The sequence below is a fragment of the Diachasmimorpha longicaudata genome, chromosome 5, assembly GCF_034640455.1.
Source record: "Diachasmimorpha longicaudata isolate KC_UGA_2023 chromosome 5, iyDiaLong2, whole genome shotgun sequence".
Taxonomy (NCBI): Eukaryota; Metazoa; Arthropoda; class Insecta; order Hymenoptera; family Braconidae; genus Diachasmimorpha; species Diachasmimorpha longicaudata.
In genome coordinates, this window is record NC_087229.1 from 961,946 (window position 1) to 975,260 (window position 13,315).

Consider the following 13,315-nt stretch of genomic DNA (forward strand, 5'->3'; position numbering starts at 1 on the left):
CTCTTAGGAACAGGCTCCTTCGGTGGTTGTGAGGATCCAGTCAAGATTGCAGCTAATTGGTGAAGACTGAGTTCAGCTGAGGCTCCATCGGCTAAATCTTCATTGGACTGTTGTCGCTCGAGCTGTTGCCATGGCGATAACGTTACCCCCGTTGAGGCGAGGTGGTGAGAATGGACCCCTGGATGAAAATGGTTCCGAGTTCGCTGATCCCCTTGACGGTCCGGGCGGACGTCTCGGGGGCAGATAGTCTTGCAGCAGCGAAACTACCAAATCCTTGTTGACTGGCTGATTTCTCCCATCATAGTTGACTTGAAATCCTGGGTTTCCATAGCCTCTACTGGGTGTTGGTGTAAAAGATGGAGTGTTGCCATAACGTCGCTGGTGATGCTGAGGGACTGCACATCGAGGACTTGACGTTTGTGTTTGAGGATACGCCTTGAATGACTGCGGTGTTGATTCATTCGCCCACATATCATTGTGTATCCCAACTGAAGGATACTCCGTCACGTACCGGTATTGGTTTTGGTCTTGTATCTCAGGTGCAGGCAAGGTCATACTCGGTCGGAACTCTTCTGAATCGAGTACCCTCAGTACATCATCAATTTTTTTACATTTCTGCCGACATAACGTATCCTTAACTCCAGGTGTTGCATACTCTTTAAACCTGGCCAGAGCCTCATTGTTCAGGTATTCTTCCAGAACACCTCTCTTATTCTCTGTTTCCCCTTCGAGTGTTCTCAACCCAAATTGAACCAAAGCTGCCAATCTTTCCAAGAAGCATTCTAGGGGTTCGTTTGCGTATTTGCATAGACCACGGACTTGGTTAACGTAATAAGTGAAACCGTATTGACCTCGGAATCGTTTGACAAGGATTTTGAGGATGTCTTCAACGGAGTTCAGGGTTTTGTTCGATACGGCGAACTTAGCGGGGGGTAGGAGGCGTTTCAATATCTGAAGAATGTACTCCTCTTTCCTACCATTTTCAGTAGGAATCGATGATAGATTTGCTCTAACAGCATATTCAAATTCATCTAGGGAAGCGTGTTGGGAGGTACCAGAAAAAATTGGTATACTACTAGCGATATCTCTTGCTTTAATATAATCTTCATGGTTCCCAATAAGCCCTGTGGCATTTGAATCACCTGTATAGGTGATATTGACGGAACTATTAGCCATTGAAAAATCGTTTTGAAGGAGGTCAAAAATAAATAAAAATAAGTAAATGAAAATTTGTTTGTGATAGCAAAATCTCGAATAGAATTTAGGCTACCTCCTTCTTTAAAACTTTTGAAATTATTGCATTTGATGCTGAAAATATGTATAGCTTAATTTTCGCGAGAAAAAATAGAGGAATGAATTTTCTGATAGAATTAACCGAGTTTGTTCAGAAAGGAATAAAAGAATTCCTACTCTGGGTAGGAAGGAGTCGATCTCAAAACAAATTTAATGAATGATCGAAAAGAAAAGGGAATTTATACGATATCTGAGGAAAATTCTTTACTATAAATTTGGCGGTAAGAGTGAAAGGAAAGCTAGAACGGTCCTACCGACTGCGCCATGAAATTCTAGCTGTTATGTCCAGAGACGTTGTCAGCGTCGGAGGACAACTGTTATATAATTGGGTTATTTGCGGAAAACAAGAACTAGAAATTTTGATATAAAAATATGGAATAGCTAAATTGAAAATATGGAATGAAGCTAAGTATTTTTATATTTGAGATTTTGTTTGGACGACGCTAGGTTTAGTTTTTTCGCTCTTACCTTAATTATGTTGTTAATCTAAATGAAAAGGGGAATAAAGGAATTAGGAATAATCAAATGATTCCGAGTAAATTTTATTCTCAAAAATCATATTCTCTATTACGAACCTTTTTGAATTACAATTAACAATAATTTATTCTTTATTAACGGTAAAATATTTATCCCCGAATAGGTTCTTAGAGAGTTGATTAGCCAATTAATTTGGAATTGAAGAAGAATATAATTATTTTTATGAGACTCACAGTTCAAGTGTGTAAATGTATACTATCCCTTATGTATTGGGGATGTGTGGATCCTTCGGTGACACAATCGTCTTTCTTCACCAGAATCAGAATGGCCTCTGATCCTATCATGAATACTTCTTATTCATGCCACGTTCACCCACTCGCTTATAATTAATGCACAATGTTTTTGGATAAGTTTTTGAGAATGTCCACAACCACGGAAACTGATTAATTAGTCCTCTTAAAATGTAAGAAACACTCCTACTTTCGATTGAAGGATGCAGTACCCCTGTATACTTCCGACCGTTTAGCTATTTATTATGATTAAATAGACTACCACGCACTATATCGACTCTATCGCGAATTATAATTTGGGAGGCCCGAAAGAAACAGATCGATTCCGGAAAGTGATTTCCACCAAGTCAAATTATCGCTCCAACGGTTGCTTCTAGACTGCTTTCGATTTTTGATTTTGGGGAGCGGATCGATTCGTGGTGGTTACACGAATTGATTTCTGATTAGTGGAAATTATGGCGTGGTTTTCCCACTACCAATTCTTAAAGGGGATCGACCTGTCAAGTCAGCGGTTTTGGCAGTGCATGATTTCCGCGGTGGAGTTCAATGCTCTGGCATGTGTCATTCTTTTGTTAGGGTGAATGCACTCACCTAAATGGCGAAACCAATTTTTGGATGACGTAGTGTTTTTGTGACTGGGATGGTGAAATTGGATTGGTTTATGGAAGGTAGAATTTATTATTTAAGGAATGTGTTTCCTTGTGGTTAATATTTATGGGAAATGCAGGAAAAACTATTGATATAGGGTTTTGGACATCACACCCTCCTCCTTTTCTGCGCTCTCTTCCCCCTTCCTCCTCGTGGCTCACAGGGGTCCTTCTCTTTCCGCCCCTCTTTGTCCTTCCTCCCCCCCCCTCTCTCCCTCTGATTCCCCAACAAATTAATCATTTACCATTTAAACTCGCTGTCACAGGCCTTTCGGCTCCATCCAGAAGCACCAGAGAGCAAGTCGCATCGAACCCAATACCTTTGATAAATTCCTTGGGCGTTCCATTAACAATATTCTACGCAAATAAAATAAAATCACATTGAAAAGCTCAAACAGTAAACAATTACTTTTTATAGGGTTCGTAAAAAAATATTCATCAACTTTTCGATCAATGCCCTCTAAAAATCCAGATCTTGATAACTTTCTTGACAGAATCCCAGATGTCCTCCGAGGACTGTTCATAAAAATCCAGAACAGAGTTAAATATCTCAATGGGACTGTTGGAGATCTTAATTAATTTTCCATCGCTGTCAAAAAGTGCAGCCCGGATGCTACCAGTCCCCACATCAACCCCGACAAAGTAATTCATGATGCCTTCCCACTGTCTTCCAGCGTCCAATTATCAATCTCAAGTTCAATACAAGCTGGTGCACGTACTATCTCATGTTTTCCGAGGGATAAAAGTCACATTTGGCTCTGAAACGTATTACATTTATCGTTAACACTCGCGACCTCTGATAACACGCAGAAATTACAGCATAAGAGATTTTTTTGAGAGAGATTTTCTCCATTGGGACGATCGGGACAATATGGAACACTGTCAATGGTTGATTCGAAAATGGCATAAATTTCAGGAATTTTTCGAGTGCGAGGTTTTTCATCATCAATTTCGTAATCAAATGGAAGAAAGTAAAGACAAATTCTCAAACATACAGTTTAAAGTAGATAAAAAAAGAAATTTGGATAAACAACTATCAAAACTTCATTATTTTTGCTTGAAGAATTGACATGCTAAGTATATTTTATTGAATAGTCGCTTAGGAGCTAAAGAGATTTTTGAGTATCTATCACACGTTACGTCTATTGGAATAAGCAGGTGGAACAAAGATGGTGGTATCCCTAATAGCTATTAATGGACTATCGTTACCATTAATTTGTGAATTTATCGATAAAGTTGGTTATGCCATACCCCAAGGCTAACGTATCCCTTGAATCACTCTGTGAGACCTGGTCAAACTATTTAAGCGAACTCACCTAGCCTTAATCATAGTTAGTCTTCTTTGTCATCACCGAAAGCCAAAAAGCTTCGACAATGAAGATCCATTACGGATGGACAATACTTTGTTTCCTCTTGCATTCAGAGTTCTCTAATGCAAAACTTCTACTTGTTCAAGTCCTGGCGTATCACACAGAGTATAAACCAGACAAGAACATGACAAATTTGTTTCCTTTGATGCCTAGCATCAACAGTTCTACCATACCGCAGGGATCCATCATGTTGACGCAAGTATGAACAAATTATTGAATATAATGCCCCCCATCTGAAGAACGCTCCTATTGCCATTGCCATTGCCAGATTTTTAGTTGCATAGAGTGGAATAAGTTCGTATTCATGGGAAAAAAAATATTCAGTAAAGATTACGTAGAAGTTCAGAGGGTCTTCTTTATGGAGCCTTCCTAATTCACATCAGACCATTTCACACGATAATTATAGAACTTTTGCGTTACTTTTATTGAACAATATGTCTCCGTGTGACCTAATTTATAAATGTGGAATGTGGAAAAGGTTATGCCCCTTAGTTTCCAACCCTAGAGCCGTTAAATGTTGCAGACTTCGACAGTCGATATTTACGCATCCAGATAAACATTCCAAAATCTTCAATGCAGTCTTTTCTGAATGCCTATTTTGATCATCACTATCATCAAAACAGAAAGTGATGGGTTTTTTTGCAGAAAGGAAGAGTGAATGCTGATAAATTAGGAGTCTCTTTACGTGAGGCCTATGGGAATTTGTATGGCAATACGAAAATTTATATGCGCCCAGAGTGCACCGAGGAGGCAATTGATATATCCTCTCTAATTGCACATGGGCTTGTACCTGAATACGTTCCCAACGAAGATGTCGCCCATGGGAAATTCAAAAGCAACCCATGGTTCGATATAGCTATCCTCCGAATGGATCCGATATACATGGGCTGGTTCCACTGTCAAAACTTTTCTCAATTTTTCGCTCACGATGGATTCGAGCGATATGGCGATATGATTACTGAACCCTTAGATTCCCCGTACGGATATCTGTTAAATCATACAGGAAGCAATGTGTTCGGGACCCTTCAAAGTGGAATTCTGTACCGTCATCTGCACGCGAGGGTTCGACTTTTTTCTTAATTTTTATCCCTTTATATTCAACTAAAAGGAATTCTAAATTTTTCCTCTGTTTCCGACACGATTCAAACACTACACAAATGTTTCCGGCGAATAGTAATAATAATAATGAATACAATTTCCTTAAAATTGAGTAGCGAAACACCAAAAGGAGATAATTGACTTGTCTCGCAGTCGGGAGATCATTCGATTTACTACTTCGCTTCTGAATTCATGTTTGATTGAGGAAAAGGCTTCAGTAAAAATTTGGTCAAATTTCTACAAGTTCCATAGACCGATATTTGGATAATAGCCCAACACTTCGCCCAAAAAATAATCGATATTTCGGATTTTGATTATTTTCAAAATACCGCATCATCGTCTACATTCATAATTCACGTAAAATACCATTGGATTCTTTTAGGAGAGCGCTGGCATTCCCCTAGAGCCCTGAATGAAGTACGCGTATCACGATGGGCTGTTGCAGAAACTCATGATGGAGGAGTATGAGGCTCAGTCGACCTATGACATCCGTCTGAATGGAGGTGCCCACAGCGGACTTTTCCTGCGTTTAGTCAGCAATTACTTAGATTATGTGGACAATAGGAAACTATTCATTTTTGTTGGTGACGATATCCACATGGTCGGACTTCTCAAAGCTCTAGATGTTTATGACCAACACCATATTCCCGATTACGGTAGCTACATTGCATTAGAACTGCACGCAATCAATAGAAAATTGATAGTCAGGGTTGGCAGATATTTTATGACAATGAGACGAGGCGAATACCATTTTTTTTCGATGATATGACGATTTTATTTTTACATTTAGGTTGTGTATCACAAAGGCACGTCTTCCAGGGAACCACCTGTACCTCGGGTAATTCCTGAGTGTTCGGCCACCCCGGACTGTCCATTATTTACATTTGAGAGCATTTTTAATGATTGCATGCAGCTAGAGAGCTTTAGTCGGCTTGATTGCCGCCGATAGTCCATAGATTCTTTGTCAATTTACGAATCCGTGAACCAATGTGTATTTTGGAAGGAAAAACAATTGAATCGAAAAAATACCTAGAAAAAAATCTTATTCTCTTGTTTTCTCATATATTATTTATAAGTGGTTTTGAAGATATACTTGAAAAATCATAATAAATTACATAAAAAGGACACACAAAAAATATACGAGATCTGTCCATGAGAAATCGGAAATTATTTTCAAGAATCAATTTTATTCATCTTCTTTACGTCAAGAGATTTTATGGAATTTGCAGTTACACGTGGAATACAATACGATAAGATTATTTGAAGTTGTAAACTTCCCCGAGGCATAGAATTATTACTTTCTGGAATACTTTAAAAAATAGATGAGGGAAATGATGACTCACGACATATAGATTGGAATTTGATTTTGTCTTTACTGCTGTATGATTTGGCGCTTTTTGATTATGTAATCATTATGAGTCACCTCTTTACAAAATAATAATATTATTTATCAATACTAATAATTAAGAGCCTCCCCTTCTATGTGCCTCTACATTTGTCTTAACGAAAGTTGTTAATTGCGGACCTCGCACAAAATAATACTCGTTCCCTGGAGTTTTCCCTAATACTCCTCCGAGCCTTTCTGCAATTATCCACGTATTTCTATTAACACCCTGATGTCACGTCTCCCTCTCACCTCAGAGTGCCGATATCCTAACTAAGAGAAAAACCCCTTTGACTTGCCAATACCCTCAAGGAATTAAATTGAAGGCCTCTGAATATTCAGACCAATACCCATTCGGATAATGATTTTTGTCGCATAAATAAAGATTACGAGTAACATGTAGCAAAGTTGTCGTCATTATTTTGGAATCCGACAAAACAGTTATTATTGCTTCACGAGATAACATGTTATTGATGTTTTCATGCACAACAATCGATTGGAAATGTAAATGTATTTTTCATCATTTCGCCATATCATATACGTTTTATTAGAAAACGGAAGCGACAAAAATGAGAAATTCCTAAATTTAATAGTGTCATAATACAATGGCGCTTTATCGCTCAGAATTTCTTGTCTACACTATTTAAACCAGTTGCGCTACCATCAGTCCATCAGTTTTCTGTACTTTCCCCGTAAATCAACAAGTTTGTAACGATGAAGCTCGATTACGCATGGACAGTAGTTTTTTTCATCCTACAATTAAAGTTTTCCCATGCAGAACTTTTGCTAGCTCAAATTCTTGTACATCACGCAGAGTCTACTCCAAGTCGACTTAGTGTACAAGCTAAGTTTCCTTTGCTATCAAAAATCAATAAGTCCTACATACCAGAAGGATCCAACAGATTGACGAAAGTATGAAGCAATTATTAGTAACTGTGTTTTTGAACTATCGGTTTTATTCTATACCAACGCAGTTTCCACTTTTATATTCAAATAACTAATCCAGGGCAAAAATTTTCTAAACCTCTATTCTACCGAGCAATTTTTTTTTTACCATAGAGTTAAGAATTCCTAGTTCACTGGGTGGAGCAAGTCTGTAGTTGATCGAAGTGGAACTTGAAAAAGTTGGTAGAGGTACATAGCAGAGCAAAATGGAACAGGACTCCCATATATTTAGGCCCAGGATAAGAAAACAATGATTAATTTGATCCAAGTTTCTTCCTCTTCAAATGATCCCATTTAGAAAAAATAATCCAAAAAATATTTCTTAGTTCCAAGACAAAACTTCACATGTTCTGTGAATTGGGATTTTTTTTTTTGGATGTATAGAGAGGGGAGGGTTATTCTGGGCCTAAATGTCGTGTCCCCATGAAATTGAAATTTTAGACCCAACATTGCACCATAAAAATTAGCTTAAACGAAACACCGTGTATGACACCATTTATCAAGGAGGAAATCAAATGCACAAGAAATTAATTTCACTTTTTGTTACAGCTTGGGGAAAAAAAGGCACGCGAATTAGGGGCATCCCTGCGTGAGGCGTATAAAAATTTAATTGATGCTAAGAAAATTTATTTCCGTCCGGAGAAAACAAAGGTATCAATTCAATCAGCGATGCAATTAGCACAGGGACTGGTCCCAGATTACGTTCCAACCGATCAAGAGATCGCCAACATGACGTTCAAAAACAATTCTTGGTTCAATGTAGTTCAATTGGAAGTGGATCCATTATTCATTGGCTGGCTTAAATGTCAACCTATTTTGTCCAAAGTAGCCGTCCAGCATTCCGAATTGGTTGAAGACTGGAAGAACTTCACAGAATTATATCAGCAATACTTTGAAGAATGCACTGGTAGTAATTTTTTCTGGAACTTTCGAAGCGGATTTCTGTATCGTCAAATTCGTGCTATGGTTTGAAACTTTTTCATTAACTACCATCTTTAATTAATTCATATGTAATTCATCATTTCATAGTCGCGTTACCTTATTTTTTTAATTCATTCACACCTTCATTTTTTTAATTTCCCTCCCCTTCCTCTTACCCGCCGCCGCCTGTCATCTCTTTCTGCCGCCGCAGGGAAGTAGTACGGTATGGTGGGGACACCACCACACTCGTATGTTTTCCTCACCGTCGTGCGACCGGGTATTCCACGCCCCTGATTCGTCAACTTCAACCCTGAATAAGTTGAAGAGGGTGCGTCTGATCAAAAAGTCGCTCAGGACTTTTCGATCCAGAATTTCACCCCCAACTTAAGTTTAAAGTTTGGACGCGCAATTCTGGGACACCCTGTATATTGATATAAAAGACCATAATCCAAATGAAAATGCTAGAGGCACCAGGCTCTTGGTGGTACTAGCTGGGGTGAAAATTTCGCCGAGAATAGCTAGCATAGTCGACTTAACCCAAAAACTCACAGCTTGATCATGAATGACACCCTAAAATAAAATATACTAAAATACTTTTAGGAACAGGTTGGCATTCCCATAGATGAGTGCATCAAAGATGTATACCCTGACGGATTATTGCAAGCACTCGTACTGTGCGAATATGGTATGCAGTCTGCAACGGATGACATCATTCGATACAATGGAGGCATCCAGCTTGCCATGTTCTTACGCAATGTAGAGAATTACTTGAATGATGTGGAAATGAGTAGATTATCCATTCTAGTAGGTAACGATATCAATATTATGGGACTTATCAGAGCTCTACATGTTCATTGGGAGCCCCATGTTCCTTATTACGGTAGTTATGTTGCGTTGGAGTTGCACCACATTGATGAAGAATTCATTGTTAAGGTTCGTAGTCATTGGAGAAAAATAACATGATTAAGAATCATTATTATCTAGACAATGAGATGGTTTTTTTTTCAATTCAGGTGATGTACCAGAATGGCACATTTCCGACGGAACCACCTGAACAACTGTGGATGTCATACGATGAGTGTCCGTTATGGTATTTCAAACTAAAGTTGAAAAACCGGATACAACGTGTGAATGTGGAACAACTATCCTGCAGTGCGGATCTCAATAGCACAGAGAAAAACTGATGTCAGTTTTTCCAAATATTTTACAGCGGATCTGCCAGGTTCGATACGCTTGTATGTTAATTCAGTAAAGGTAAATAAGATAATGACATAAATCAATTCTACGGTAAAATCATGAAAAGATATTAGGCAACTCAAATCTGTACATGGAAGGGTGGTAGAGATTTTGATGTTTGTCTTGTTTGTAAAGTGGAGGAAGATCTACAAAAAATATGATGATATAAATTTGAATAAATTCTTTATATTTGGAGATATTGTTTGTAACCTATGAAATTAAAAAATCAGTTCATTCAGTGACTACTGGAAATGTTCTATGTTACCCCATTTTCCTGTAATTATTTTCAAAGGTAATTTCCAATGCAATCAAAAAACTTTTTTTCTCATCAAATATGTGTGGACAAACATATGTTGGAAAATTTTTTTATAGTTAATTATAGAGTAAATGAGGAACTGTATTATTTCTGTTGTTTAATGCTTGATTGATGTATTAGTGTGTACTGAAGATATACCCCAGATAGCCAGCGCTCTCGTTGGGAGATTATGAGGGAGAATAAAAAAAAAGTATCGTTGTCAAAGGGTCCATCCTTAGGCCCCTCATAAGCCTTTTACTACTATTTCTTTGTGACCTTTTTGTCTGAAAACCTTCCAGTAGATGACGTAGGGTCAATTTTTCGAATCTCCACGTTCTGGTCGCCGGCGGTCGATACACCAGAGCGTTAGTTGCAGGCGGGCTGCTTGAGTAAACGGATGGACGCAGGGGTATTGGCGATTTTTCCAATGATTCCTCATCCATTGTTCTTCCCTCGTCATCCTGTTTTTCTTTTTCTATTCATCTAACTCATTTAGCAGCCCTGTTTCATAACTTTTGTAATAATTTTGCTAAATGAAAAACGGACCCCGATTTTTTCCCCACCATCCCCCAACCTACTGCCATCTACTGGTCCATCGAAATTCACGGTAGTGTCATCTACCGTGGATCTCTCAAAAAAGGGTCTACCACCCCTTCTGAGTCATCGAGCCTAGCTCGTAAGAGAGGTCTAATGGGGCCCCATCAAAAAACGACCCTCGAAATTAATCCGCTTACTACTGTCGATGTACTGTCGATCTTTCTATTTTGCCACTGTCGACAGTGCCAGAACAGTGGGTCAGCAATTTTTGTCGACAGTGACACGGCAGCAAGTCGGATTTTGGCTATCTGGTACCAGGGTTATGCCACCAGTAATGTCATCATAATTCCCAAAGCAGTAGAAAAAACCATAAAATATCAATCCACTTTGAAAATCTGCTCATTTTGTACCGCAGAGATTCTTCAACGCCTTCAACCAGAGTCGAAGAGTGTCTTCCAAAGGATTAAATGTTCCGAATCCAAGTAAATGTCTACGAGTCACTCGCACGTGGCCATTTATTGTTTACCGATCGACTCTCGAATTCACGTGACTTGTCATCACATCACAATCCACTCGAAATCACTGATGGGCCCCAGCCATCGCGTCGGCTCATCATTAATTATCAACAATTGTTTTATGCGCAATAACATTGATTGAACACTAGTAGTTGAGGTTTTTCTGGGAAAAATGAGATGAAACTGTGCCCAGGGATTCTAACCTCAATATGGTTCGATTCAAGCAGCCCACTGCAACCAGCCCCCTGTAACTCTCCTACTTCTCTATATAATATTGGCGTGCCCGATCTTGTCTTCAAGTATGAACTAAACCGCGGGGTGGCGTATGTGTCACCAGGGAGTGTTTACCGTGTTTACATTTGGTTGGGAGCCGACATAACCCCGAGCGATCAAACAACTTAGTTGATAGAAGTATAAAAAAATCAGAATAAATAAAATTCAATAAATAAAATGAATAAGAAAAATTGTGTGACATTATGCCATCGTGTACGATCATTGGATGTACAGTAGGCTATTCAAGTAACCCCGATAAAGGGCCTTGTTTTAGTACTCCTAAAGATCTTGCACGCTTGAAAGAATGGAAATTTGCCACAAAAATGCCTTTGCTCAAGTCAGGAGATCCAATTTGTTATCAACATTTTCTTGAAAGTGAAATAGAGAGACATAAAATCATTTATGCCATCGATGGAACAATAGTACAGAAGGTGAGTCCTAATTAACTAATTAATCAATTAATTTTCATTGACAAAGTTCACAATAGTATTTCTCTTTCCTAGATTCCTTATAAAATAGCTCGATTACAGAAAGGCGCGATTCCTTCTCAATTCGTGTGGACAGGTGTAGACACAGATGTGATCTCGAATATCTCAAGTAATTGGGAATTGCATGCTACGAAGCAACATACCAGATCTTCGAGTTCTTGTTCGACAAGATCTGACGTTTCGAGTGTTTATCATGCAGAGGCTATGGAGTCACAAGCAAGGCCTCTGAGTGCTTGTTCTTCTAATTTTGAAATAGAAAGTGAAACAATTAACTCCTCCAACCATTCTTTGGACGACTTGTTCAGGCAATCTACCACAGTCGAACTTTCTCAGATTCACCAGAAAAATTTAACTGAAATGGTTAAACTTCCCGCTGATGGGTCTGTGGAATATCTGCCACAGAAAAGTGAAAATGTCACTTTCTCCTCAAAAAATCATTGCATTGAATTTGGCAATAATTAAAAGATATATGCTTCGAAAAGAATAATCATCAATCAAGAAATGGTTGGGAAAGCATATATTCTCGATCAAAATGTGAGTTTGTCGAGGCTGAGTATGGATGAGAAACTACACACTGTCCAGCAGGTGGAGGCTCTATTATTCAATTTAGATAAAATTCACGTCTGCGCCGGTTCTCGTAAACTGAAAGACGTTCCTAAAATAAACTCCAAAACAGTAGTGAGAGACATAAGCAATGTTTGGCGACACACGCACTGTCTTTTGATTGTGGAGGGAACTACAATCTGTAACTTCTGTCTTAAGGCCAAAAGGACTGTGGCTAAAAGGCTCCAGACATTGAAAAAGCAAACAGAGCCAAAGAAATTGAAAATTCCTTTGTCTCCTATCAGAAAGAAGCAGTGGCTCAAAATGAAGACCCGAAGCTTCGCTTACGCAGTGGAATAAAGACACTGATAATTATCACCCTAATACGCATTTTTATAAATTTATATTATATTTAGAAAGTCTCTTTGAAATTCACCGAGACTCCTTACATGTTTTCGACTTGATTATAACTGATGTATTAAAATCAAAGCGAGTATCGTTTCCATGTACTGAACACGGTACAGAAATGTTAGTGCACATTATTCAATTTTTTTGTAATGCGACGTATGCAAGAGTATTGCACTAGTCTAAATGCGAGTCAAATCAAAACTAATCAATACAAAAAAAAACAATCGAAATGGTGCACGTCGTAATTCGTTTATTATTGATAAAAGACTATTGTGGTATTGAAAAAAAGCATCACTCAATGTGTTCTGTATAAAAGAAACCTGTTTTTTTATTTGTTTTCGCCACATTTTATGTTTAATAAAAATGATTAAAACATTTGTTACTTTCGTCTTTTATTATCAATATTACGAATTATATTGTTTTTTCCTACTTCCCTAACATTTGATATTCGAAAATGGATCGCCCTGGTGATACTAACGCCACCTCGCGAGTTGAGACACATTCGTGGTCACGTATTTGCTCAAGCTGCTGGGGGCTGCTGCAACTTAGCGGATGACTAGGTACGGTCTAAACTAGGTACATCCGCAAACAATGG

General features: G+C 38.5%; 3 protein-coding genes across 4 annotated transcripts; all 3 read left to right on the plus strand.

The window, feature by feature from the left end:
• Positions 1-5,587: 5,587 nt before the first annotated feature.
• Positions 5,588-6,124, plus strand: LOC135162144 (venom acid phosphatase Acph-1-like). Its single transcript, XM_064120314.1, has 2 exons — positions 5,588-5,884; positions 5,966-6,124. Exons 1-2 carry the CDS (start codon positions 5,588-5,590, stop codon positions 6,122-6,124), a joined length of 456 nt encoding a protein of 151 aa, XP_063976384.1.
• A 1,100-nt stretch (positions 6,125-7,224) lies between these two features.
• LOC135161997 (venom acid phosphatase Acph-1-like) lies at positions 7,225-9,903 on the plus strand. The gene is made up of 4 exons (XM_064120033.1): positions 7,225-7,471; positions 8,054-8,470; positions 9,026-9,358; positions 9,439-9,903. The coding sequence occupies exons 1-4, from the start codon at positions 7,274-7,276 to the stop codon at positions 9,607-9,609; spliced, it is 1,119 nt and encodes a 372-aa protein (XP_063976103.1). The 5' UTR covers positions 7,225-7,273; the 3' UTR covers positions 9,610-9,903.
• Positions 9,904-10,053: 150 nt separating this feature from the next.
• Positions 10,054-13,118, plus strand: LOC135161998 (uncharacterized). 2 transcript variants are annotated; one of them, XM_064120037.1, is made up of 2 exons: positions 10,054-11,712; positions 11,812-13,118. In XM_064120037.1, the coding sequence occupies exons 1-2, from the start codon at positions 11,485-11,487 to the stop codon at positions 12,229-12,231; spliced, it is 648 nt and encodes a 215-aa protein (XP_063976107.1). In that variant the 5' UTR covers positions 10,054-11,484; the 3' UTR covers positions 12,232-13,118. The 2 variants fall into 2 exon arrangements, with proteins under 2 accessions (XP_063976107.1, XP_063976104.1); XM_064120034.1 differs by having other exon boundaries at positions 10,540-11,712; positions 11,785-13,115.
• The last annotated feature ends 197 nt before the right edge of the window (positions 13,119-13,315 follow it).